General features: G+C 34.8%; 2 protein-coding genes and 2 pseudogenes across 2 annotated transcripts; 2 read left to right on the top strand and 2 right to left on the bottom strand.

Annotated features, from left to right (window-relative positions):
• Window positions 1-6127: 6127 nt before the first annotated feature.
• Window positions 6128-6601, bottom strand: LOC137815528 (uncharacterized). Its single transcript, XM_068618644.1, has one exon. It carries the CDS (start codon window positions 6599-6601, stop codon window positions 6128-6130), a length of 474 nt encoding a protein of 157 aa, XP_068474745.1.
• A 1027-nt stretch (window positions 6602-7628) lies between these two features.
• On the top strand, window positions 7629-7734 carry LOC137816801 (small nucleolar RNA R71; annotated as a pseudogene).
• A 1832-nt stretch (window positions 7735-9566) lies between these two features.
• On the top strand, window positions 9567-13339 carry LOC137813587 (calcium-dependent mitochondrial ATP-magnesium/phosphate carrier protein 2). Its single transcript, XM_068615927.1, has 5 exons — window positions 9567-9979; window positions 10104-10474; window positions 11727-12515; window positions 12602-12692; window positions 12798-13339. The coding sequence occupies exons 2-5, from the start codon at window positions 10111-10113 to the stop codon at window positions 12973-12975; spliced, it is 1422 nt and encodes a 473-aa protein (XP_068472028.1). The 5' UTR covers window positions 9567-9979; window positions 10104-10110; the 3' UTR covers window positions 12976-13339.
• A 338-nt stretch (window positions 13340-13677) lies between these two features.
• On the bottom strand, window positions 13678-16364 carry LOC150029523 (uncharacterized; annotated as a pseudogene).
• Between the last annotated feature and the right edge of the window lie 11312 nt (window positions 16365-27676).

The raw sequence follows: 27676 nt of genomic DNA, 5'->3' as shown, positions 1-27676 counted from the left end.
TACAGAGGGAATGAGGAAGAGAGGAAGAGAAAGGGTGCACGGTTAGTGATGGTGTTCAACATTCTCGTGCCTTTTATTTATAGACAAAGAGAGAAGCTCAAAAACCACAAAAAGAGGAGAGGGAGAGCGTTGTTCTGACGGAGGTGACACCGAAGAAGACACCGAAAACATGTCGAAATAGGTGAGGGACCACCACAAAAGGAGGAGGAACGTGGAACAAGTCTTGCAACGGCCTAGAGGTCCCTTCCAATCTCAAAGGCACGGACTTGGAACTGCAAATTAGTGAAGAAACGAATTACCGAAAAAAATGGAGGAGATTTCGCGGTGTTCTTCGATCTACACAACAGATCTGTGTAATGTGCATTCTTTTTCTTCTTCAATATATATATATATATATATATATATATATATATAATCGTTTTACAACATATATTTGTTTCAGCAACTCCAAAATCATAATATGTAATGAACCAGCATAAAATATTTTCTCATTGAGAAATTACACAAACATGTTATTTGCAATTTAACTAAAAGGCAAACTGCTTAAACGCTTCAACGATCAACTTCACCGATTCATGAACAAAGTTACCTATCTATGTTGGATGTCAGGAAACAAATCATGTTCAGCACCGAAAACTCTTAATCAACCTCGAATTTCAATTTTTCAATTCAGGAAGATTTGCTCATAGAAAATGTAACTTGTGTTGGATTACATTCACACCGAAAAATTTCTAGGACTATAAACATGATTAGAACAACACAACTGTTTTTCCAGTGATGAATGTTAAACACAGTGAAAGAAGAATTTCCAAGTGATTCTCAATCCAACAATTGATTTTTCACAATTTCTCTATGCAATTCTCAATTTGTGATCACCGCAAACCTCCAGACCACAAGACAATTGGTTTCCAATCTTCAAACTATCTCTAACGAAGCTCCACGACCTTTAAGTAGTGATTTGAAATTGTTCATCAACAATTCTCTCACGGTTGCTTCACATTTTCAACCAATACAAACGGAGGCGGAACTCTCCAATTTTTTAACAGAACGACCGCAGGGAATGAACGTAAACTTCATATTCAATTTGTACTTGTAATGGAATTTCCAGTGAAACAATGTTTGTATGAGTGCAATGCATTGGAATGGTGAGAGAGAGAAAGGAGAAATATGTTATCTTCTTATTGTGTGTAAAAGTATATTACAAGGGTATATATAGGAAGAGCATAAGTGTGGAACAGTTACTCAATAGTTACACAGTTATAGTATGGTAACAACCCTCGTAAACTTAGGGTTGGATTATCCAAAACCATAATTTTATCTCTAAAGGTAGCAAAACTTGAACTAGAAATAGGTTTAAGGAGAATATCAACAACTTGGAACTGAGTTGGAATATGAGTAAGGCACGCATGTTGATGTTGAATGTGATCACGAACAAAATGGAGATCCAACTCAAAGTGTTTGGTTTTTTAGCGTAGAATGGGATTTGCAGAGAGTAAAATATCTCCAAGATTATTAGAGTCAACTTTGGGAACAAAAGTATAGATGTGAAGCCCTAAGAGTAGGGATTGAAGCCATATGAGATCAGTGAGAACAATTGCTATCCCACGATGTTCAGCCTCTGTACTGCTTCGAGAAAAAACCTTTTGTTTGTGAGATGACCATGAGACGATATTGGAGCCAAAATAGACACAGTAACTAGTGGTGGATTTTCTATCACCAATATCATTCCCTCAGTCTGAGTCACAAAATCCCATGAGATTGGTTTTGTTACTGCATTTGATGAGAGGACCATGATACAGAGTACCTTTGAGATATCTGAGAATCCATTTGACAGCTTTCCAATGATGCTCTTAAGGGTTATGCATGAACTGTGAAACCTTGTGGACCAAGTAGGTGAGTTCAGGACGAGTGAGAAGAACATATTGAAGTGCACCAACGAAAAAAAAAAATAAACCGGGATCGAAAACAGCTGCAGTGGCATCTTTAGAAAGTTTTAAGGATGAGATCATAGGTGTAGGTTTTGGATTAGATTCTAGCATGTTGGTGCGGTGAAGTAAATTCTGAATGTAGCGTCGCTGGGATATATGTAATGGGCCAGAGTTGAGTGTAGAGACTTCTATACCCAAGAAATAATGGAGGGGACCAAGATCTTTGAGAGAAAAATGAGAACTGAGGGTGGTGAGGAGAGACTTGATGGCAGTGGAAGATGATCTAGTGATAACAATGTCATCCACATATATCAAAACTAACAATGTAGATGAGTTAGTGAAGTGAACAAATAAAGAAGAATCACTGATGGTGGAAGGAAAACCAATAGTGTGAAGAGTTTAACTTAACTTTTGAAACCAAGCACGAGGTGCCTGTTTAAGAACATATATGGCCTTGTGAAGCTTGCAGATGAGCTTTGGATTAGTAGCAATGAATCTCGGAGGTTGTTGCATGTACACATGTTCATTGAGATCACCATTGAGAAAAGCATTGTTAATATCGATTTGATGAATGGGCCAATGAGACGATACAACATGAGTAAGCACAACCCGAATGGTAATGGGTTTAACTATTGGACTCAAATTTGCAGAGTAATCTAGGCCCTCATATTGGTTGTAACCCTTTGCCACCAACTGTGCTTTGTGTATCTGAAAGGAGCCATCGACATTGAACTTATGTTTAAAAATCCATTTGCAACCAACGATGTTTGCACTCGGTGGTAGAGAAGTGAGGGTCCATGTACCATCAGCGATAAGAGCACGATATTCATCATTCAAAGCAGCTCTCTCACACATTTACCATCCTACCCTTGCTTCTTGTTTTCCAAGGCACCATCTCCTATAAATAGGGTGCCTTCCTCCTTGTATTTTCATCCTGAATTTTATAGAAGAAGGAAAACTCTACACAAATTGTGTGAGGCTTGTTAGCTCTAAGCATTATGTCTTATCTTGAGAGAGTTGAGAACTCTCAAGTGGCGGCCCTCTACACTCATCTTGGAGGAAACCACACTCCAAGTGGCGTGTACACTCTTTTTTCCATCACCATATGCTTTCTTCCCTTCATCCTTTCTTCCATTTTCCATTACACTTTTATCTTTGTGTTGGTATTCTTGTTTTGTTTCATTTCCATTTAGGTTTCCTTCCATATCTTGTGTTTCCTCTCATGTCTTTTACATTTCGCACCATACATCATGTTCACCTTATTATGTGATTTTCCTCTTTGCCTTAGAAAGTGAATCTTCACACTTATTTAACCACTTGGTTAAGTTCGTGTCTAGTGGGGATAATCCCTAGGTCTCACCATTTATTTGCTAAAATCTCAATCATAATTAAAGTGTCACCTCTAAAATGGAACCATCTAAAATCAACTCACATCATAAATGGAGTGATATTTTGAATTCAAAAAAGTGGTGCCTAGTTAGTCACACCTCCCATGTGAAGCCAATGTGATCCAGGTGACTTGCTTTTAGATGTTAGGGTTTACTATGATCAGTCTAGGGTTTCATATGCCCAAATTGAGCCTAATTAAACTCTAGGTAGGTCTATATACCTTAATACCAACCATAGTTTTCTCAAAGCTCAAATACAAGCCCAAAACCCTATGCCACTTGGCCCAATGTTTGAGACCCAAATTATTTAAAAGAATTGAAATCCTATTCTAATTTTACAAATAGATCAAGGACTAAAAATGTAAGAAAATTCCTCTAACAATCTCTGTTGAGTTCCATTCTTCTTTGATTCTTCTGGCCTTTGATCTAGTGGATTTTGTGGCTGGACGGTTTCCATTAAGAAGTGGTTACAATTCAAAAGAATACTCAATTAAGTTAGGAGTGACTTGTGTCAAGAATACTCAAGGGGTTAGCCATGAGTGGCTATGAGACCAAATAATACTCAAGGGATTAGCTAGGAGTGTCTACAAGCCCGAAGAATACTCGAAGTGTACTTAACAACATTAGTCTACCTAGTGGAACCCAATTTGTGGACTGAGAACTAGATGTAATATATTGTTAAAGATGAACCAATATAAATTATTTTGTGCATTTCTATCTTCCCAAATTTATTTATTTTATATGTTGTTATTGTTTGTACTAACTAAGGGAGGAGAATCCAATTGCGAATACACATATTTGAAAAATATATTTATTTAAGTATATTTTCTAAGGTTTTAAGTTCATCATATTTATTCCATCACACACAAGAAATGATGGAAGCACCCTCCGAGGTAGAGGAAGAATTAGAAAAACTTTAAATTTTTCCCAAGTTTCTTAGAAACTTGGAACCAGTGTAACTCTTCCAATGAAGGTTCCTTGGAGAATATCCCTAAGAAGAATATTCTCATTTTAGAGACCCAAGAAGAACAAGAAGAAAGCATGATAACAATTCAATTCTTATTCAATTCAAAAGTTCAAAAGTGTTACAAAGGGGGGTTAGGGCTTTATTTATAACTAGAGAGGCTCCTCACACTCAAAGGACTAGGAGATGTGGGACAAAAAGTGTAAATTGCAATTGTACTCTTGAATTAGGCATACCATAGGGAGGGAAGTCCTGCATCTCTCAAATCAAGCTTCTTCCATGTGTTTATAAGCTCCAAATCTAGCTTGAAACTTGCATGGTCGTGTGGGTGTGTTGTGGTTCGTTTTTCTTGCTCTCTCGACCTCTTCAATTAAGGTTTTGACACCCCAATAAAAAGAACCACATGTTGACTCCTCAAATTACAGATTTGACCCCTAAATCAAACCTTAATTAGGCTAAAAATTAGCCCACTTATGCTTATATTTTACAACAGAAAAAAAATATTTCTATACAATTTTAAATATATCAGTTAAGGTTCCAGGTGCAATAATAAAAATTCTTGGCTCAAAAAGGGCTATCACAAAAAAAGTAATCAATTTAAACAAAGGTTGGCTATTTGACTGTGGGTTTCTAATTAGTACAAATGCCTTAATCATTTTCATGTTCTTTTATGATGTAACATAAAAAAAAAATCAAGCAACCACAATTATTAATTGATTATTGAAATTCTCAAACTGTTTAAGATTCACACACACTTACTTGGCTTAATTAATCTAATTTCTTATTCCTTGTCATTCTCCGTTCCAACTAATCATCTTGTCTACTTTTTATGTACCACAATCTCAATCAAATTTGAATATCGATTCTTTTCCAACATGTGTTCATATCATTCCACTGTTCTAATTTTAAACACAGTCTGATTAATAATTTTCCCACAATTCAAATTAATATTCCAATTCTCAAAATAACATCTAAGAATAAAATAAAACTAGAAAAACTAGTAACAAAATAAAATAAAATTAAAAAAAATAAGGAAAATAAAAAACTAAAAAAAATAACTAGAATGATAAAACCATTTGCTTCATCTCCATTTGTTGGACCTGCCCTTAAAAAAATATTACTTGTCCCCAAGCCATGCAACATAAGATCTGAACTATTTTAGGGTCATCCACGTGGGAATGAGATGAACCAACTCAAAACAAGAAATTAACCAAGAGATTGATGTAGAAACACTTAATGTAAACATACTAAAACAAAAGTAAAATAAATTTTTTTAACATAACTAAACATAAAAAAAAAACTAGGTTATCTCCCACAAAGTACTTGTTTAACGTCATATAGTGTGACGCCTGTTTCAATCACGGTGGATGAGCCATTTGTTGCAATATTTTTCCTAGTTACAACATTAATTCTTCTGGAGTATGGACTTTAAAGTTCAATAGTTCTATCATCCCTGATTTCCTTGATAACCCACAAACTTGACCATTTAGTCTTTAACCTTCTAAGTAGGAGTTTTATCTTAGAGCTACTACAAATAATTGGTTGACCAAGTTTAAACTTTATTATAATTGAATATCGGTTAACCTTATCTTCCTCCTTCATGCATGATGCAAATAGCTTATTAGCAGTGAGTTTCTTTTCCACTAATTATATAGGCTTTTTCTTCTCTTCAACTGCCTGTGGAGTACAACATTGTAGAACTTTCTCTAACATATTTGAATGGTGCAACTACTTTTTAGTTCCAGTAAAGGCTTCCTTTGATGCATCTATTCTTATACAATCTTTCCCTTTATTAGAATGTTGCAAAACCTCAAAAACATTGAAAGTCACCTTTTCATCTTGAGCTCTCACTTTAAGCTTTCCCTCATCAACATCATAATAACTCTAGCAGTTTTCATGAAGGGTCTACCAAGTATCAAGGGAACCTCATTGTCTTCTTCTATGTCCATCACAACAAAATCTACTGGAAATATGAATTTGTCGCCCTTAACAAGAACATTTTCAACCACACCATACGAATACTTCATTGATCTATTAGCTAATTGTAGTGTCATTCTGGTGGGTTTAACCTCTAAATCGCCTATCCTTTTTATCAAAGCCAAAGGCATTAAGTGAATACTAGCCCCCAAATCAAGTAAAGCCTTTTTCCCATATACAACTCCTATGGTTATTGGGATAGTAAAACTTTCTAGATCCTTGGATTTTAAGGGCAAGAATTTCTGAATAATAGCACTACAAACGAGCCCCGACTCTATAGTCACTTCCTCTAAGAATCTCTTCTTTGTCGAAAACTCCTTCATGAATTTTTCATATGTCGACATTTGCTCTAATGCCTCTACAGATGGAATATTAATTTGCAAATTCGTTGAAATCTAGAAAATTGCCTCTCTTTATCTCTTTTTAAAGGATCATGAGGATATGGTATATTCCTTATGGGAACACCTCTCTCTTTATTCTCACTCTTTTTCTTTTTCTCTTTTTCTTTTTCTTTTTTCTTCTTCACTTCCTCACACTATTTTTCTTTTCCTCATTCTCATCTTTTCTCTCTTCATCAACAACTAAATTATCACCAATCCTTTCTACTATACCGCTTCTAGTGGTAATTGAATTGCAATGCTCCTTGGGTTGGTCTGTGTGTTAGCTGAACATTGACCACTCTGTTGATTTGCCAACTGATTAGCAATTTGACCCACCTGTGTTTCTAAATTTCTTATCAAAGCTTTAGTATTCTTCTCATTGGACAGAAAATCTTGCATGAATTTCTCTCCTGAATTGAAGGATAAAGTGGTAGTTGTTGAAAAAGGGGCTTGCCTATTAAATTGATCAACATCTTGTTTCCACTCAAAACCTTGATTTTGATTGCCTCTTCAACCTTGATGCATATTATATTGATAATTGTTGGTGGAGAAACCGCCTTGTCTTTCTTGGTTGCTCATATAATTAATATTCTCTTCAGATGGATTGGTCTAGTAAGAATAGTGACCATTTGGATTATCACCTCCACAAAAATCATAACTCATTGGTTGATGTTGACTCTAACAAGAATGTGCAACTTGTATTTGTTGTGGCAGCTTAGACATTTTCTTGGTCAATGCTTCAATTTGTTGTGTCAGGATTTTGTTTTGATCCATAATTGCATCTGAAGTATTTAGTTCTAGCAACCCTTTCTTCTAAACAGCTTGTCTATCATGTTGGGATTGATAGTTTGTTGATGCCAATGCATCAATAATCTTTGTTCCTTGTTCTAGACCGACAACCATCATCTTACCACCAACTGTAGCGTCTAGAAGCATTTTTGTGTCAGATCTGAGGCCATTATGAAATATGTTTAATTATGAAATATCTTCAAACCCATGATTTGGGTATTTTCTTAGCACCACTTTGAACCTTTCTCATGCTTCACAAAAGGCTTCATCTGATCCTTGTTTGAACATAGAAATATCAGATTTTGCTTTGATATAGCGGGATAGTGGGAAAAATCTCTGTAAAAATTTCTCCTCTACATATTTCCAACTGATGAGGCTCTAATTTAGATGGGATTTGAGCCATTCCTTCGCTTTTCCTGCTAATGAAAATGGAAACAAACTCAAATAAACATATTTTATATCACCTGATTGAAAGCCATTATTTCTACCAACTCATAAAATGTAGACAAATGTGTATATGGATCTTCGTGGTCCATTGTTGTAAATTGATGGGTACTTATCAAATTGAGGAATACAGATTTCATCTCCAAGGCCTTAGTGGTAGCTGATATTGCAATACTAGAAAAATGCTTTGGATCTTGTTGCATAGCATAATCACCAAGTGTTCTTCTGGGCTTTGGTGGTTGCTCTTCAGCCATTTTACTTTCTCCCTAAATAGTTTCAATGCGAAGGGTAGAAGTGGTTGATGATTCTTCTCTAATTTATCCTTACTCTTCTCTTATCTTTTTAACCATGTTCTTCTGAGCTGTCTTTTCAATTTTCAATTCAAATTGCAACTAATCCTTTGAAACATATCCTCTTAATATCATATAAGATAACTCACTCAAGGATTAGCATAAGGAATAACTACAATACAAATAATAAAAATTTATAAAATAAGAAAAATAAAACAAATCTGAAATAAAAACAATAAACAATTAAAAGAAATATTCACAATATTTAGGAATTTATACTTTTAAATTTTAATAAAATTGTTCCTCGATAACGGCACCAAAAACTTGATGACTTATTACGACAAGTGTATCGAGTCAGAAATAATAAATTATCCCTAAAGACGGATGTTGAACCCATAAAGAAAAGTTATTTTAAAATCTTAAGGTATAATATTTACTAAATATCAAAAGATATGTCAAAGTTTGATTGAAAGGTTATTGGTATCATAAATTTATGTGAGAAATTAAATGAAAACAAAGTAAACGATTTAGATAATAGAGACTGAGATCAATCCTTCTCACTCATTTGTATTTTCAATAAATGAAAACATATATCATTCTAACTTGATTGATATTCATGCACATATAAAAATCATTCATATCAATTCCTTGCATATAAAATTATTAATTTTTTTTCTAAATATTAATTCCTCACATATTTATAAAAACATTTTTATCATTACGAACAAATTTTATAAAACAATTAACATTTGAAATTTATTCCTAGTATTCAAATATGTTAAACAGTATCATTTGAGTCAAGTACTCAACTTCCACATCAACTTCCACATCGTAAAACATTCCAAACATAAGTAGGAGAAAATCTTATTTTATTGAGTAATTTTTTAAAAATCATGTTAAACTTAAATTTTAGTAATTTAATATTTATGATGCTGGTGTTTATTTTCTTAAAGAAACCACATTTTAATCCTGAAAATAGAGAGATATGTTTCCGAAAATGACAATTTTAAAACAATTATCTATTGTTATTTTAGTAGAATACAGACATCCTGATTTTATTTTTTTTATAGCAGGGGTATATGATGTAATATTTTTAAATAGTTAAAAAATGTGAATTTAATATTTTAAAATAATTAAAGAGATTTCTTGGTGTTTTGCAAGTAGGAATATGAAAAGAAATAAAAAAAAATAAAAGAACAAGTTTATTTCTGTTCTCGTAGTATCTAAAACTGTAATAACACGAACGAGACATTAAAATGAATGGTAGGTTATTTTTTAATATTTTTGTAATTTTATCACTATCAAATTATAGCTAACAAAGTCTCAAAATTTAACATACCAAATTATGGAAAAATATCCTTATAATTTGTTAGGCTACAAAATCCTCAGCAAACCATGTGTACAACGCGCAACCACCAAACGTGCCAAAACCATTACCAAAGGCAAAGTAAAATAAAATTAAAAAAGAAAAAAAATCTGAAAACAATAAAAAAGAAAACGAGAAAGAAAGAAAGAAACCTCCCACACTCCAAAATTTTCTGCATCTCACTCTGTCCGATTCATTACAATCACATCCTAAAAACTATTCACTTATTTATTATTTGTGTTTAATAACTATTCACGAAGAAGCATAAGCTCTTTTCCGTGATGACGATGCGCGTGTTCTTCAATGTATCGGGCAACATCGCCGGCGACCCCACTCATTGCCGCCGGTTGCAATCTCATTCATGAAAACGTAATTTCTAAAACGACAAAAGTCTCTTCCCGTCGTTTACGCCCTCCCCTGTCGTTTCTGCGTTTCGTTGAATCCCTTCCCAAGGTAAAAGCAAAACGCACGCATGCTTTTGTTCTCTCGTTCGTTCGATCCCTATTAAATCAAATTCCGTTCTTTCCATTTTACACATTCAAAATCAGTCGTTAATTTATTTTCTTTATCTCTTCAGAATTGCGATGAAGAAGGCGTCACCTGTGACGATGGATCACGTGCTTCTAGCGTCGCAGGAGACGAAGGAGGAGCGCGAAGTGCGGATTCGGGGCCTCTTCGAATTCTTCGACAGAGACAATCACGGGTTCTTGGACTACGCGAACATCGAGGCCGGTCTATCGGCGCTTCAGATTCCGTCGGAGTACAAGTACGCGAAGGATTTGTTGAACGCTTGCGATGAGAACAAGGATGGGAGAGTGGATTTCCAAGAGTTCAAGAGTTACATGGACGACAAGGAGTTGGATATTTACCGCATTTTCCAGGCCATCGATGTTGCGCACAATGGCTGCATTTTGCCTGAGGAGCTTTTGGAGGCTCTCGTAAAAGCAGGCATGTTTCTTCTGTTTACCGTAATTGTTTCATTTTACTGCAAATTCACTCTGTGATGTTGTAAATGTTTGAGTGCTTCGGTTTTCTTGTGTTTGATTATGTTAGTAGGTTAGCTTGACAGAGAATTGCGTTGTGTAAATTGTTGTTGAAATCTATGTCCACCACTGACATGACCAAAATAGTGTAATAGGTAGAGGTTACTCTCATTTCAGTTTACGAGCTAGTTTGAGTTTTAGTTGGACTTAAATTCAAATACTAAAGTTATACCAGAATTTATTGTAGTGATTTATTGGACGTATTGTAGGTCACTCATTATATTAATTATATCACTTACAAATTATGTTATCTAGTTCTAAGTGCGAGGGACATGCGTTAGAGATTTCTTATTGATTAGTAATATGATGAAAATAGTGTATATTATTGGAGGTCAGGATGATGATTTATAAGTTTATTTAATGAAGGAAGATTTTAGCCAAGGTATAATGGAAGGGACAACATTCATTATATTGAAAACAAATACAAATATAATAATTTTTTATTTTTAAAATAATAAAAATCTGATACCTTAAAAAGAAAGGTGACATTAAACTAATAATAAAAATCTGATAGAGGGTATTACACGCTCCTTGTGGAAAAAAGAAGAAGTTTGATTGACATGGTTTGAGTTGTTTGACTGGTTAAAGTAGTGGTGCAAGTTGTCATCTAATGTTCATCTCAAGTCACAGGTGCTTTACCATACTCTCATAGTTTGCCATTTCATCTTCTTTCAAATTTTTCTAAAATTCAGTAGTCCTCGATACATTTTTATTGTATTGATGAGATCGTTGAACATTTGGCACATCTCTTCGTAATGAGTGCAATTTAATTACAAGTTTTGCTCACCTGTAAAGGCTTTGGTTGCATTGTTGAAAGTTGAATGAAAAAGGAAATTGAAAATCACCTATTAAAACAACCTTTCCCTTGCATGCAGCCTTCTTGACTAACTGATTTATCTGATTTTACGTTCTTTTGATCGCTAGTTATAACTGAGTACATTTAACATAAATCGAAGTTCAACTTCATTGCTAACAAAATTTTCCCTTGTTATTTGATCGACAAATTAACACATTATAAGCCCTCTGTATCTGATTGCAAATGTTTAATTTGGATTGCTGGTCTCTAATTATTTAGTGCACTATTGTTGTGTGACTAAGATTTTCTTGATTCTGTGATGCATTTTATTCAATAAGCGGCACTAGTCTTTCTGTTGTAGGGATTAAGATTGATGATGAGGAACTTGCCCGTTTTGTTGAGCATGTTGATAAGGATAATAATGGTGTTATAACATTTGAAGAATGGAGGGATTTTCTGCTGCTTTACCCTCATGAGGCAACCATCGAGAACATCTACCATTATTTGGAGCGGATATGTATGGTTGATATTGGGGAACAGTCTGTTATTCCAGCAGGCATTAGTAAGCACATTGATGCCACTAGGTATCTGATTGCAGGAGGAGTAGCAGGTGCTACATCACGCACAGCAACTGCACCACTTGATCGTCTAAAGGTTGTATTGCAAGTCCAAACAGCACGAGCTCACATAACGCCTGCAATAAAAGCTATATGGAAAGAGGGTGGTTTGTTAGGATTTTTTCGAGGGAATGGCTTAAATGTTTTAAAGGTTGCCCCTGAGAGTGCCATTAGATTTTATAGCTATGAGATGTTGAAGACCTTTATTGTAAGGGCCAAAGGGGAAGAGACACAGGCTGGTATTGGAGCCATGGGGCGGCTACTAGCTGGTGGTATTGCTGGTGCTATAGCTCAAACTGCAATATATCCCATGGATCTTGTTAAAACGCGACTACAAACCTATGTTTGTGAAAGCAGAGGAATTCCTAGTCTTGGAACTCTTTCAAAAGATATTTGGCTTCAGGAAGGACCCCGAGCATTTTATAGGGGATTGATTCCTTCTCTTCTTGGGATTATCCCTTACGCTGGTATAGATCTTGCTGCGTATGAAACCTTGAAGGATATGTCCAAGATGTATATTCTTCATGATGGAGGTAAAATAAAAAACTTATTCACCTGTGATGTTCCGTATCAGTTATTGCCTTCACTTTTTGTATTTAGATTTTGTGGTATTCTGTAGAACCTGGCGCTCTAGTGCAATTAGGATGTGGGACTGTATCTGGAGCTCTTGGAGCAACATGCGTTTACCCACTACAGGTGGTTAGAACAAGGTAATTTTGGCGCAATGTGTTTTAAATTGTTGCTTAAATATTTAGTGACTTCAACACTTTCTACTTTCTATGGAAATTAGAAAATGAAACCCATGTCGATTTCAGAATGCAGGCTCAACGCTCTTATAAGGGAATGGCTGATGTATTCAGGAAAACCTTGGAAAATGAAGGCTTTAGGGGATTCTACAAAGGAATATTTCCTAACTTACTCAAGGTTGTGCCCTCAGCTAGCATCACCTACATGGTTTATGAGAGTATGAAAAAAAGTTTGCATTTGAATTGAAGAAATTTACTGATTGGTAATTCTTATTGACATGGCTGACCGTTGGCAACTATACATTGGGAATGGTTTTGCAATGAAGATATTGATGACAAGAATAAAGTCTATAATTGATTATTGTGACAATTGTCTAAATTCATAATTTTTTTTAAAATAGCATTAAATTCTTCAAAATTCTTAGGAGGACAAAATTGGTTTGTCCTTCTTGGTTCATTAAACTAAATGAAGTTTCGTATCAACTAGCTGAATTTTTGTATGATAGAAAAGCACACTATACTAAGTTAGGATCCGATTTTGTAATTGTAATTTTGTAATATTTAGTGGCTCATATTGATCATCTTACTCTTAAATACTTCCAGTTGTTAAACTCGTCATGGCCCCCTTTATTTGTTCGATTTTTCTGAGATAATATATTTCTTTAACCTATTCAGGGTTGTCAAATTCAAGAGCCTACATAGACTTGTGGAAGCTTAGTAGACTTAACTTATAAACTCATTAGAATTTACTTCATATGAAAAAATATTTTGATAATATGATTACTCAAAGTAGTTAAAAAAATAACTCCACAACACTTAAATAACCATATTTAGCAATGAATGAGAATTATATAAATTTAAAGTTTCTCAAATAAAAAAGTTTATACAAATACTACAAAAGTTAAATTGTTAAAGTAATAGAAATTAAATAATTAGAAATGGGCAAATGTCATGTTTCTATGTTCAATTCTTTAATGATGTCATCCTCTCCTCCATCATCTTCATCACAATCATCATCTTCATCACAAACCACATTGACATCAAAAGTTATATTTTCAAGATCAAGTACATCTAGAGTTGGATCTCTTATTGCTCAATGTAAGTGAATATTTTGACCATCGTATGCACCTTGAACTTACTCAATCTCATCAATATCATCTCCTTCATCAGTTATCCATTCATTATCTGATTGAATATCATCAAAAGGAAGAGCAATTGTTTTTCTAATTTATTTATTTTTCAACTTCAAGTTGTACATCACATACACCAAATCATTCATCTTTTTCTGATGCAAACGGTTTCTTCTCTTTGTATAAACCTATGATTAAATAGGAAATTTAGTAACTATATAAACTAAATAAAGAAATTGTAAATTATAAATAACTTAAATTACCATTTCAAATGAGCTCCAATTTCGCTCACATCCAGAAGAGTTACAAGCCAAGCTTAGAACTCGAATAGCAAACCTCGTCAATTTTGGAGTTCCATCCCAAACATCTCCCACCATTCTCTAGGAAATAGCGCTTTCCTACATTCCTTTGCATCATCCATTGCAAAAAGTCCTCTAGCATAATGAAACTCAATAAGTTGCAAAATATTTTTTATTCTTTTTGCAACATCCTTAACCAATCTTTTCATGGACGTATACAACTCTTCTTTCACCTCAGAATCATCAACTCTAAACTCATGTTCATAATGGAAGTGGGGATTGAGATAATATGTAGTTGCATGCAAAAGTCTATGAAGTTGATATCCCATCTTGCATCAATTATTTTCCAAACATCTTCATAGCTACATTCAATATCAACTATCATATATTAGAAATAATTTTACAAATAAGTAATTAAATTTTGAAAGATAAAAGCTATAGGATTTTTACCTTTTCTTAATATGATTAAAATTGATCTTAATCTTCTCCTTTGCACAATCCATCTCTCCATATATGAAACCCATTGCAGGCTTCATATCTGAGTCCACCAATCTTAGGACCACCATAAGAGGGGTGACAACTTTGAGGCACGTGGAGATATTCTTCCAAAACCGGTTGTTTAACATTTTCAACTTTTATCCCCTATTGTTAAGTTCAAAACTTGCTTGTTTTCCATTCTTCAGAGTTGAGCATGGTCAATAATGATGCTTTCAATTCATGAAGACAAGTTAGAGTTAAATAAGTCGTGAAAAATCTAGTCACACCTGGTCTTATCAAGTCTCTTCCTTTTGTGAACTTCTTCAACATGCTAATTAACATTGATCTGCCATAAATGTAAGTGGTGATCTTTCTTATTTTCTTGATAGTAATTTGATGGACCTTCAAATTCTTTTCAAAATCATCAAAAATTAAATCAATGCAATGGGCAACACATGGGGTCCAATACAAATGCTCCCTTTTTTGCATCAATAACTCTTTACTTGTCTTGAAATTTGCAGCATTATTAGTTACCTCTTGCACTACATTTTCTTCTCCAACCAACTCAACAACGTCATCCAACATATTAAATACTTTATTTGATGTTTTTTTTATATGTATGAGGTGTTCAATGAATAGATAAAAATAGTCCCTTTAGGACTATTCACTAAGAAGTTACAAATAGAACACCTTTTTTTATCTGTCCACCCATTAGACATAATTGTGCAATTTGTTCTCTTCCACTCATCCTTGTATTCTTGAAGTATTAAATTAGTTTTGTCAATTGCTTGCTTCTAGAGTTTTTCTCTAATATCATGATAAGATGAGGATTTATAGCCAACTTTATATTTCCCAGTCATTTCACACATCTTTGCAAAAGCTGGATTTTTAATTACATTAAATGGAATGACATTTGTGTAAAAAAATCAGCAACTTGAGTAGTCATTTCTTTTTTATAACCTTTTTTCAACATTTGATTTATGGTAGCTTGAACTCCCGCTACTGCTACCAACTCTTTATTTTTAGAACCAAATATACTTTGTCTTTCTTCAAGCCCTTCACTTTCTTCGTGATCTTCATCAATTATATTTAACTTGCAACAGTTTTTATCATCAAATTTTTTATTTCTTCTGAAACATAAGCACAAGGTTTAAAGTCCTTCCAAGTTCCAACAAGATGATGCTTGAATCTAAATATTCCTCCGCTCACAGCTTTTGAACAATAATTACATTTCACATTTCTACCATTTCCATTAATATTTATCCCATGTTTCCATCCAATATCCGATCTATTTCCTGGAGCATTTTTACTTATACTTTTAATAGATGAAGATGCACTTGGATTAATCCTAGTTGAATTTGATCCACAATATGTATTGCTCCAATCTTTGCCAAATAAAAAACATTGCACCAAGTTTTCCCCAATTTGAAGCACCTGGATTAAAAACAAAACAGAACAGAGCACTACAAATAAAAAAAATTGAACCAAGTTTCCCCAATTTCATCCACCCCAATTAAAAAAAACAGAGCACTGCAAATAATAAAAAAATTTACACCAAGTTTTCCCCAATTTGATGCACTCCAATTAAAAAAAAAATAGAGCACTACACCCTAACTCCCCAAAAAATCACATCATGACTCTCTTAACCATTAACCTGTAATGCACCTTAATTCCCACTTAAAACAAAGCACCATTAACAAACAAAACAGAGCAATTGCAGCAGCACCCATCTCTAACCTGATGAGATTCTCACCATAGAACACTACTTAGAAGAACAACACCACGTAGATCGAAAATGTGACCATCGCACCATACAACACACGACCACCGCAACTTGCACGAACGCAACCACTACGACCCACGCGACCAATGCACCGGACGAAAGCAACCTTCGCACGACCACGAACACCATTATCGCACGATCAGAGAAGAATTTACTTCGAGCCTGCCGAGTTTACTCAAAAACCAAGTTTACTACTGAGTTATCTCGGTTAGGATGGGTGGAAACATGAACTCAGAAGACTTAACAAGTTAAATCGCGAGTTTGATAAGCATGATCGTAACTAGTTGTATGTCACTCTGATTTTGCATTCTCTTACGTAAAGTTAAATCTACTTATTTTTTACTTTAAGGTTTGTTTGAATTGGGGAGAGGATGTCTGAAGATTTGAGAGAGTGGATTTGGAGTAATTTGATAGGAAGGTGGGAAGAAATTGAGGTTGTTCGGATTGGAATATGTTATAGTGGATTTGTGAGAAAAGTTTATTGAAGTGTGTGAGTGATATGATGTTGAGGAAATTTTTAATTTTTTTAAAAGGTGTAAAATGAAGTTTACAAATTTACCTTTGTCTTTAAAATATTTTGAATAATAAAATATAAGGTATTTTTGTGTAAATTTGAGTTAATTAAGATTTTGTAAATTATTTTTGATACTGTTGAATAATTATTTTTGGAAGAAATACGAGTTACTTAACATTGTCAAAATATGGAAAGTTGTCATAAAAATAATATTATCTAAGCATATGCAAATTTACCATTATATTTAAAATATTTAAAAAAAAATGATTAATTTATTTATACAGTTGAGTTGTTTGTGTTAAAATATTATTTTAGAACTATGTAAGAACTGACTTTGGAATTGATATTCATAATTGTAAAAGTTTAGATTAAAAATCATCAATATATTTAAAAAAAATAAAATTATTTATTTAGAAATAAATAATTTAAATATTCATAATTTTATAAAATATAATTAGAAAATAAGTTTGTATTGAATTTAATAATATTATTAATTGTATAATATTTGTTATAATAATATTGAATTCAATATTTACACATGTTACTAAGGGGAAACACAAATCCAGTAATATGTAACATATATCATGAGGATAATCGATTATACCTCATTTATAACATATTATATAATTAATTATGACTCATTTATAACATATTACATAATCGATTATGCCTCATTTACAACATCCTACATAATGGCACATCCTACATAATGGATTATGCCTGCAAAACCAGTGGATAATCTATTATACCTCATTTATAACATACTACATAATCGATTATGCATTCAAAACCTTTGGCTAATCGATTATGCATTCAAAACCTTTGGTTAATCGATTATGCATGCAAAGAAACTCTTGGATAATCAATTATTGCTTTCAAAAATCACAATTCAGTGAATGCAATTAAGGGCAATGAAGTAAAATGGTTGTGTCTATGTGGCTTTCCTCAATGATCTCTATTGTTGATAGAAGAACCAAAATCCTCACTCACTCTCTTTTCCATCGTCACACACTCCCTCACACACACAAATCCAAACAACAACCATATGTGCCTCTCCTTTATCGTGAACAGTACACATGTGGAAGCAAACACAACATAAAGGTTTACTATTATTATGTTCCTAAGTTTTTGTGGTCTTACAAACTTTTGTCTTCGTATTGTTTCATTTAATCATTTTTGTAATTTTAATTTAGACAATAAAAGACAAGGGATAATATTTCTACTAGTTTATAATCCCTAAGGAGGACTGGAAAGCAACAAAATGTTTTAGAAATAGAAATTGTAACTACCCAATGACAGATCCTGGCCAATAATTTTAAGGGGCCAAAATAATATACTAAAATTAAGCATAGTTTTAATGTCTAATCTTCATGCAACGCCACTAGAGTCCATTCTTCGCACGTTGTAAGGTAACATGGGAAAACTTCTTGTCTTCCCTCACCTTGCACGTGAATAAAGGATATGGAACACTACACCCTTTTTAATCACCAACAACATTGGCCTTTATCTTTACTCTCGGAGGAAGAAGGGTGAGAAGTAGTGGATCTGGAAATAGGGTTGGGGGATTGAGGCTCACCCTACCACTACTAAGATTTGTCGATGTACCTATCTACTTATAAGATGCATCTTGAAAATAAGAAACTCATTTTGGTTAATAGCATGATAACATTGGTTATTAATAACCACTTACTTAGTTGAGGGAGTCTTAACAAAAGCAACATGTACCATTGATACCAACGACCAAATAACCCACCGGTGATGTGGTCGAGTATCCCACCGGTGACGTAGAAGCCAATGACTAACCTTTTGTATGGCGTAATTAGGCTAATAAAAAAGGTACATAGTCTTACTTTAACATTGAGATTAATTTTTCTATTTATCCTAACCTAGGATCAAAACCAAGGGATCATTATAACCCTATAAATATGAACTACACCTAAGGCAAAGGTACGCGTTGAACAATATTTATTATTTTTACCTACCACATACCGAGTTTTAACTTAAGCATCAGAGTACTCCCAGTGTTGAGGAACCCCCATCTTGAAGAAGGGCAACTTTGTCTCAATAGTGGAAAATTAGATGACACCCATCGTAAAACTTCTCAAAACCAGAGAATATGCCAAGGCCAAAGAAAGGGAAATGAGGAGGAAATGTTCTTGATTTGCGCTTTTTAAATATGAATTATTCAAGCAAAGTTTTTCTGACCCTTGCTCAAATGTATAACCAAGGCTCAAGTCGAGTACATCCTCGACGAGTTTCACCAGGGTATCTGCGATCTACATTCAGGAGGATGAACAATGGCCACTCGCATATTACGAGTTGGCTATTATTGGTCAAACATTTAGTCTGATTGTGCCAGATGAGCTTCACAACATTTCAATGTGGCAAGACGCAATGCAAGTTCTTGGTCCTCACGAATTACTTTACAAAATGGATAGAGGTTAAGCCACTGACAACCATCTTGGCCTATAATGTTAAAGGTTTAATCAGGAAAAAAATGTTATATGTTGGTTCAACATTTCATATATTATTGTCACAGGCAATGGAAGGTAGTTCATTGATTGAGGGTTGTGAAGTTTCTAGGATGGCCTCGACATCATGTATGCGACCAGCTCAGTCGAACATCCCCAAACAAATGGTTAGGTCAAAACCACAAATAAGGTCATCTTGAATAAGCTAAAGAAACGACTTAACCCAACTATGGGAAGATGGACGGAAGAACTAGTAGAGATCTTGTGGGCATATCGATGCACCTTACAGTTGGCAGCGCAAGAGACACCATACAAATTGACATATGGAACTAACACCATGATTCCCGTTGAGGTTGGGGAATCCTCCCTGAGGAAACAATTGTTTGATCTAAGTTTGAATAGTGAAAGCCTCGCGACCAGCCTAGACATGGTAAATAAACTCTGAGATAAGGCTCGGATAAGAGAGGAGCCATGTAAGGAAAGAACGATTAGAATATATAATTCCAAAGTTAAACCAAGAGCATTTCATTAATAGGATATAATATGGAGGCTACGAAGCGACACCTGAAAAATGGAGGGGAAGTTCTTCTCCAATTGGGAAGGACTCTTTCAAGTTCAGGGAGAAGGAAGAAACTGAGAATATAAACTGGAGCACCTGTCCGAAAAGGAGGTTCCAAGGACTTCGAACACCACACACTAAATTTTTACTTTAGTTAAACAATGAAATGTAACAATCATAGTGTACTCTTTCCTAACTTGACATTTTTTCCTTAAGGAAGGTTTTTTGGAAGAAGATTTTAATGAGACAACCATTATAAATACCCAAACAAGAGAACAATTAGTGAACCAAAGCACAAGCGTGAATCAACATGTAGCGTGAACCAACATGCGTATAACCAGCAAGCCTGAACCAACACACAGCGTGAACCAACACACATATCCGGTAAGCGTAAATCGACACGCCTCTATCCGACAAGCGTGAATCGGCATGCAGCGTGAACCAACACACACATATCCGATAAATGTGAACCAAGACGCCTATACCCCGCTAGCGTAAATCGATACGCACAACATGAACCAACATGCATACGACACAAAACTCAAATTAGCATGAATGTAACCAACATAGGTTGACCGACATGACGATAATTGGGGCATGTAAACTAGCACGCATTCAAACACACCACCTAAAATGCAAGGAAAATTCAGAAACCCACTTAGCCTATACACACTGATTAACACATGCTTAATAAGGCTCGTTAATTACATGTTAAAAAAAGGCAAAAGGGGAGACAAAATGGAAAAAAATGAGAAGTTAACATGGAACTGAAAATCTTGTCCTATTCATTGAAGTCGAGCATTATGTCCTGTCAAATACTTATAAAAGAGGGGATAAAAGTAGAGTTAAGTGTCTCAACTCTTACTTACAAAAATTGATAATTAATTGGCTAACCGGATATACAAACAAAATTGTTATTTTAAGCCTAAACTAATCAACCTCATTTTCAGCCTCATTCCCGCCATCTCCTTGGTTGCCACATCACCAACAGAAATCAACTTGCACTTGTAGGCCGTAAAAGAAGTTTGCCTTTCATACAACTTGGTTAAAGCCTTCTTGCTGAAGACTGAGTACATAATCTTGAAGTTTATCCAATTCGACCTCGATGTTCTCCTTTTTCTTCATAGCCTCGACATTAGCAAGGGTCATATAAGTCAGGCTTTTCTCTAGTTCTTTCAAGTCATTTCCCAACTTGGACTCGGTTTTTTTTCTAAAAGGGAGAAATCCCTCTCCAAGAAAGCACACCTCACCTTCCACAACTCTAACTCCATCGTGAATGCGTCACAGTCCGCTTCGACATTCTAAGCCATTTCATCCAACTTGGACTTGGCCTCCAAAGCCGCACGCAGAGATCTCGAAGACTCGACCAACTCTTGTTTTAGGTTAGTCACTTTGGCTAGAGCAACTTGTTTTGCCTCAATACCAATGACTCAGGTAAGAATGATTGCCCGAATTTGATACTCCATACAAGTTGTGACCAAATCGACGGAGGAAGCTGACGCCACCGTACTTAATGCAATCCTAGCCTACATATTCAGTTGTAGATCTTCTTCTTCATTTTTTTTATTTGAATTTCTTCAACGGAAGATGAATGATAGTAAAAGGATTTGTAAAGATTTTGAAGGAGATGGAAAATATGAGATGAATCTAAGTGAGGTTAGGCCAACACTTAGGAGGAGTCTAAAAAATTGTCTAGCAAGAAGATAACTCTAGAGAGAACTTTGAACAAGTAAAAGTGATGGAGAGGTGCCTTCATGATTTGGAAATTTAGTTGATGATCGGTGGAAGCACAATGGATTGGAAGCGAACAAGGTCCTCCTAACAGGTGTGGTGACCTTGGAGGTGCATGCTAGGTAGGGGATGAGAGAGGTGAGGCCATCTCTCTTTGGTATGGTGAGAATTGAAGATCAATAGCCTAACCTAAGAGGTTTTGGGCAAGAAGTGAAATTAGCTCAAATTTGGCAGCAATTCACTAAGTATATTAATCTTGCAAATACATGAGCCAGACCCTTTTATTTATAGTGTTTAGAGGGTTGGAAATTCAAAAGAAAGTGGAGGGAAATTCAAATGAATTCCCTCCCAAAAGTGGCGCCTAAATGAACCCATGGGGGAGGGGTGTGTCTAGTTTGTATGCTCACCCCCTACATGGGCTTTCTAGACCGGCCTTGGTAATTTAGAGGTTTTTATAAACTCTAAGTTAACCTAGGTTGGTGTTTTAGGTGCCAAAATTAATTCTAAGAAAAATTACAAATAAAATTCTTATGCTAATTTTGACAAGAAATTAAAGTCTACTCTACATTAGAGTTTATGGCATTTGAACATGTAAAAAAACGTCTTCTTGGATCCTCTTGGCCATAACTCTAGTGGTTGGCCCAAATCTACCCTTTGGTGGGCTTGTGCTTGGGCCTCTTCCATCATCCCTTCCCTCTTGAAAAGGATTTGTCCTCAAATCCAATGCTTCTTCTTCTTTCTGTTAGGGGGATGGATGTGGCTAGATGGTGTCCATCATCTCCTCCTTCTTGAGAAGATCTATCCTCAGATCTACAGGGTCGATCTCGAATAGCAGCCTTTTTCTTGCTTTGACAACTATGCTCGTCCTCCTGGATCAAATGTCCATCTATGGGAATCATCAAACAAAGCAAATGAGTTAGTTTGAGTAGTTGTATAAAAATCAATTTTATTAAGTTGCCATTCCTCTTGTTTTTCTATTGTTTTTGGCAACTTCTTATAATATTTCTCTATTTGTTGTTGTATTTGTTCTTTAATCCTCTCATGCATTTTTTTAACAAATTCATCTTTTGTAGCTCCTTCCTTATGCACAAAGGTATGTGGATTAGGAAGGGGTAACAAATCTAAAGGAGAAAGAGGATCAAACCCATATACAACTTCAAATGGAGAAATATTAGTGGTCTTGTGAACTACCCTATTGTATGCATATTCATCCCTAGAGTTGTGATTATCTCTCGTGATTACTCTAGGCATAATAGAAAGAGTTATATTTTCAACTTCATTTCGACCATTCGTTTGAGAATGATAAGAAATTGAAAAGTTCAACTTAGTTCCAAGTTTTTCCAAAAGAATCCTCAAAAAATGGTCATCAAATTTTGGATCTCTATCTAACAATATGCTTGGAGATAAACCATGAAGTCTTACCACTTCTCTAAAGAAGAGCTTATCCAAAACCATAAAGATGGAATCAAAACCTTTTGTTGTCCTAAGAAGTTCTAATATAAAACCTATGCTTATGTCTTCCCATGGAGTACTTGCAAAAGGTGAAGGAGCATAGAGTTCATGAGACATTGCCTTAGAGATAGTTTTTAAACAAGAAATGCATCTATGGTAATGTCTTTGAACATCTTTCCTCATGGGTGGCCAAAAGAATTTTGCTTTTTAAAGCTCTAGAGTTTTGTCAACTCCAAATTGGCCCATGAAACCTCCTTCATGAGATTCCTTTACAAGGAGTTTTCTATATGTTCCTTGAGGTATACAAAGTTTTTCTTCTTTAAAAAGATACCCCTCCGACACATAAAATCCTCCGTGTGCTCTATGCTCATACTTATGTTGACCTTTCAAATATTTTAAAGACTCATGATCACTATGAATGACAAATTCTTTAGAAACTAGATAGTGCTCCCAAGTCTTTAAGGCCCTCACAAGTGCATAGAGCTCTTTGTCATAGGTGAGATAGTTGAGGGTGGCTCCATAAAGTTTTTCACTAAAATAAGCAATTGGATGTCCACCTTGCAACAATACAACACCTATGCCCACTCCCGATGCATCACACTCTAGCTCAAAAGTTTTTGCAAAATTTGGTAAAGCTAGAATGGGTGCATTAGTGAGTTGAGCTTTTAGTCTCTTGAAGGCTTGATCTTGCTTCTCGGTCCAACAAAATGGAGTGCCCTTCTTCACTAACTCATTGAGTGGTGAAGCTAGACTTGAGAAGTTAGGCACAAATCTTTTATAAAAACTTTCTAAATTATGAAAGCTCCTAACATCTCCTACATTTTGTTGTGTTGGCCATTCTTGAATGGCTTTGATTTTCTTGGGGTCAACATGTACCCCATTTTTGTTAACTATAAAACCCAAAAACACTACACTATTAACACAAAAAGTACATTTATTACTATTAGCAAACAAATTATTAACTCTAAGCACTAAGAAAACTTCCCTAAGGTGTCTTAGGTAGTCATCAAAATAAACTACTACATATTTACCTATGCAATCACCCTTTAAGGGGTTTTTTTTCACTATGCATGTAGGGGGTGTTGTAAGATATTCCTCTTTCTTTCTAGATTCAAACAACCCCTCACTTGGTTTTTCTATTTCTTTCTTTTTTTTCTCATTTTCTTCACTCTCACTAGTTTCTTCTTCTTGGCTACTATATTCATCTTTGTTCCTTAAGATCATAGATCTTTCATTGGAACAATGAGATGCTAAATGACCCTTACCAAGACATTCTAAACATTGAATTTCTCTAGCTTAAGTGTGTGAGATAAGCTCACATTTGGATAGGTTTTGGGAAGGTTCTAGAGATGTTTCTTTTATATGTTCTTCCCCTCTTTGGAACTCATCCTTGTCATAAGATACAAAGTATGAACTTTGTTTTTGACTTGACTGTTTTCTCAAAATTTGCTTTTCAACTTTAATGCCAAGTTGAATCAAATCATTTAAATCTCTATAAGGTAAAATTTCAACTTTGTTTCTTAGCTCAAGTTTGAGACCACTTAAAAACTTGGATATGGTGGTATGGTTTTCTTCATTAATCCCTGCCCTTTTCATATATAACATCATTTGTTGCCAATATTCTTCTACACTCATATTTCTTTGATGAAGTCTTTGGAGCTTGTCCATCAACTTCCTATTGTAATATAATGGAATATGGCGACATCTCAAGGCTCCCCTAAGGTCATTCCAATATGTAATGGGAGGGTCCTTGTGGAGAAGTCTCTCTCTTTTTAGGGCAGTCCACAAATACATAGCATTACTTTGAAAACTTAAGGTGGCTAAGGGTACTTTCTTTTCTTCACTCACATGGTTGCAAGCAAACAATTGTTCGACCTTCATCTCCCAATCTAGATATGTTTCTACATCTTCTTTTCCATAGAAATGAGGTAGCTCTACCCTAACCTCCTTTGGGTTTTCTTTTCTTTCCTTTCTAGCTTTCCTAGGGGATGATTGATAGTATTCGTTAATTCTAAGGCTTTGTTCCCCAAAAGAATTATCTACCCTAGAGCTAGATGCATGAGAACTTCTTTTTGATTTGTGGTATTCATCTCTTTCTTTAACCATTTTCCACTCATCTTGTATCAAAGCAAATTGAGCATCCCCTTCTTTGAGTTGGGTCTCATGTTGCAATTGTCTATATGAAAGTGCTTGAACATCTTGTGCTATTTTTTTGAAAAGAGATTTGATAGATGTTCTGATGTGATTCCACTAGCCATATAGAGAATGATTCTTGACATTCTTAGGAATCACCTTGAGCTGGACATTATTTAGGCACTTTTCTTAGAGTTGGATCAATGTTCTAAGACAAGAACTCACCAAAAACTAGTACCAAATCCCAAACTCATTTGGATGTTCCACATATTGTCAAATTGAACCAAAAGAAATGGAGGAAAGGCAAAAACACTAATTAACAAAACAAAACAGCAAGGTACCGAATCAAAATGCTGGAATTGAAGAAGAAAAGATGAAGAACAGCCAAGAACACAAATGAACCATAGCTACACATTAACAAGCTGAAATTGCCGAACCAAAACAACTAGGAAACAAGCTAAGACAAGGAAATTAACAAGAGAAGAAAGGAAGGAGAAGAGAATGCTCATGAAGATGGAAGAAAGGTTGGATGATCACGCCACTAGAAGTATGGATGCTCCTAGATGAGGGTGCAAGCCGCCACTTGAGGAAACCATGATCCTTCAAGATAAGACTAGAGAAGAAGGCTCAAAGCTCTCGAATGCTCTCTCAAAATTTGAGTATAGTTTCTTTAGTATATATCCAAGTCTGAATTTTACAAAGGGAGCACCTCTATTTATAGCCTAAGGTGCTGAAATGCAAGCTACACAAATTCAAAAACTCCCTCCCAAAAGCTTCTAGAATTGGCGCCTAAAACAATGCATGAGGAAGGTGTGACCTCTTCCTTCACTTTGGCACCTCCTATTCTACTCCTACACCTATCTACTAACGCACCCCCCCCCCTAAGACTCCTAACTAAAGACTAAAAGATGTTTTAACAATAGAGGTTTCTAATGTTTCCCTCTAAGCACCTTCAACAATATTCTTTATTATTTAATACTTGGCCTTGCCCTTCATAGGATGGACTTGGGTTTGGGCTTGGGCTTTGGGCTTGGGCCTCTCTCTATTTTATGTCTTCTTTTAATTTTGAGAAGACTAGAAGGAAGAACTTCAAGTGTGATGGTGAATTGCCTCTTCCTTCATTAATAAAAACCTCCTTTACTTGACTCTCATCATGTTCACTCACTTTCATTAGAATGACGAGAATGAGAAGACATGGTTAATGTTTTTGTGTTAAAAGTAATTTACCCAAAAAAAAAACAAGGAGAGTAATGAAGGTAGCTTTCCAGGAAAGAGAGGTGGATCACTAGGATCTCTTAAGTACCAAGTCTTTCCTTGCCAAAATCTATCCCTCAAGACTTTTCACAAATCTTTTTCTAAGTAATTTACTTAGATCACAATTAAGAATGAAAAACACTTGTTTATGCAAGAAAACAAATTCAAAGCAATTAAACAATACAAAACAAGTAATTAAAGCAAAGCAATTAACTAAGCATAATTAAAGATTACTAACTAAAAAGCTTTAAAACTAGGCGAATCCTAAGGTGAGGCTTCTAGACACTTAGAGCCATTGAAGACACACTCACCGTCTAATACGTAATTATTCCACTAATTAATCAAAGTTGAATGCAATTACAATTCATAAAGAAATACAATAGAAATTGAATTACAAAAGTAAAATTCAGATTTCCTATACTATGCACTCTGTTGCTTTTGGTACTCCTTCTTGTTGTGTCCCACACTTTGTATGTTTTTGTAATCTTACTTGTTGCAGCCCCTTGCTTAACCTCTTAAGGTTAGTCAATTTAAATCTTCAAAATAGTACCTACTAAGTAGGGATGGACTCACCACAAAGGTTAATTCGAAACTTAACAAACACCACTTCGAAATTCTTTCACCAACAATAGAGGTCAACAAATTTAAAGCAAAGAACAATTCAATTTAGAAATAGGACAACAGAAAATGGAGTAATTGTATGACACAACTGGAAAGAATATTGAATAAATTTGACAAGCAATCAAATAAGGCATTCAATAAAAGGTGGCACACAAATTGAACCTAAGGAATGACACTAGAATTGATTAAGAAAACCAAAACAGTACTACTAGAAATTGGAGGCACAAAATGTCTGACTTGAAATATTTATGCTGAGTTTATATTTGAAATTTGAATTTGAAATTTAAACCACAAGCAGTTCAAGATCTTAGCAAAATTTTGGCGTAGGAATCACACCAAAACAATGCACCAATTAATTTTGATAAATTTTTCAAATCTGTTGTCAAATTACCATTTCTATTCGCGCCAGAATGCACAGTTTTTTCATTTGATATATCATTTTTGTTCTATTTTGTATTTTGACTTACTTTTTTTTTTCTTTTTTTTCTAACACATCAACCTGTTTAAATCCATAATTTCACATA

This window comes from Phaseolus vulgaris, chromosome 1 (genome assembly GCF_051622355.1).
Source record: "Phaseolus vulgaris cultivar YP4 chromosome 1, ASM5162235v1, whole genome shotgun sequence".
NCBI lineage: Eukaryota > Viridiplantae > Streptophyta > Magnoliopsida > Fabales > Fabaceae > Phaseolus > Phaseolus vulgaris.
This window is presented reverse-complemented; position numbering and strand designations above follow the sequence as displayed.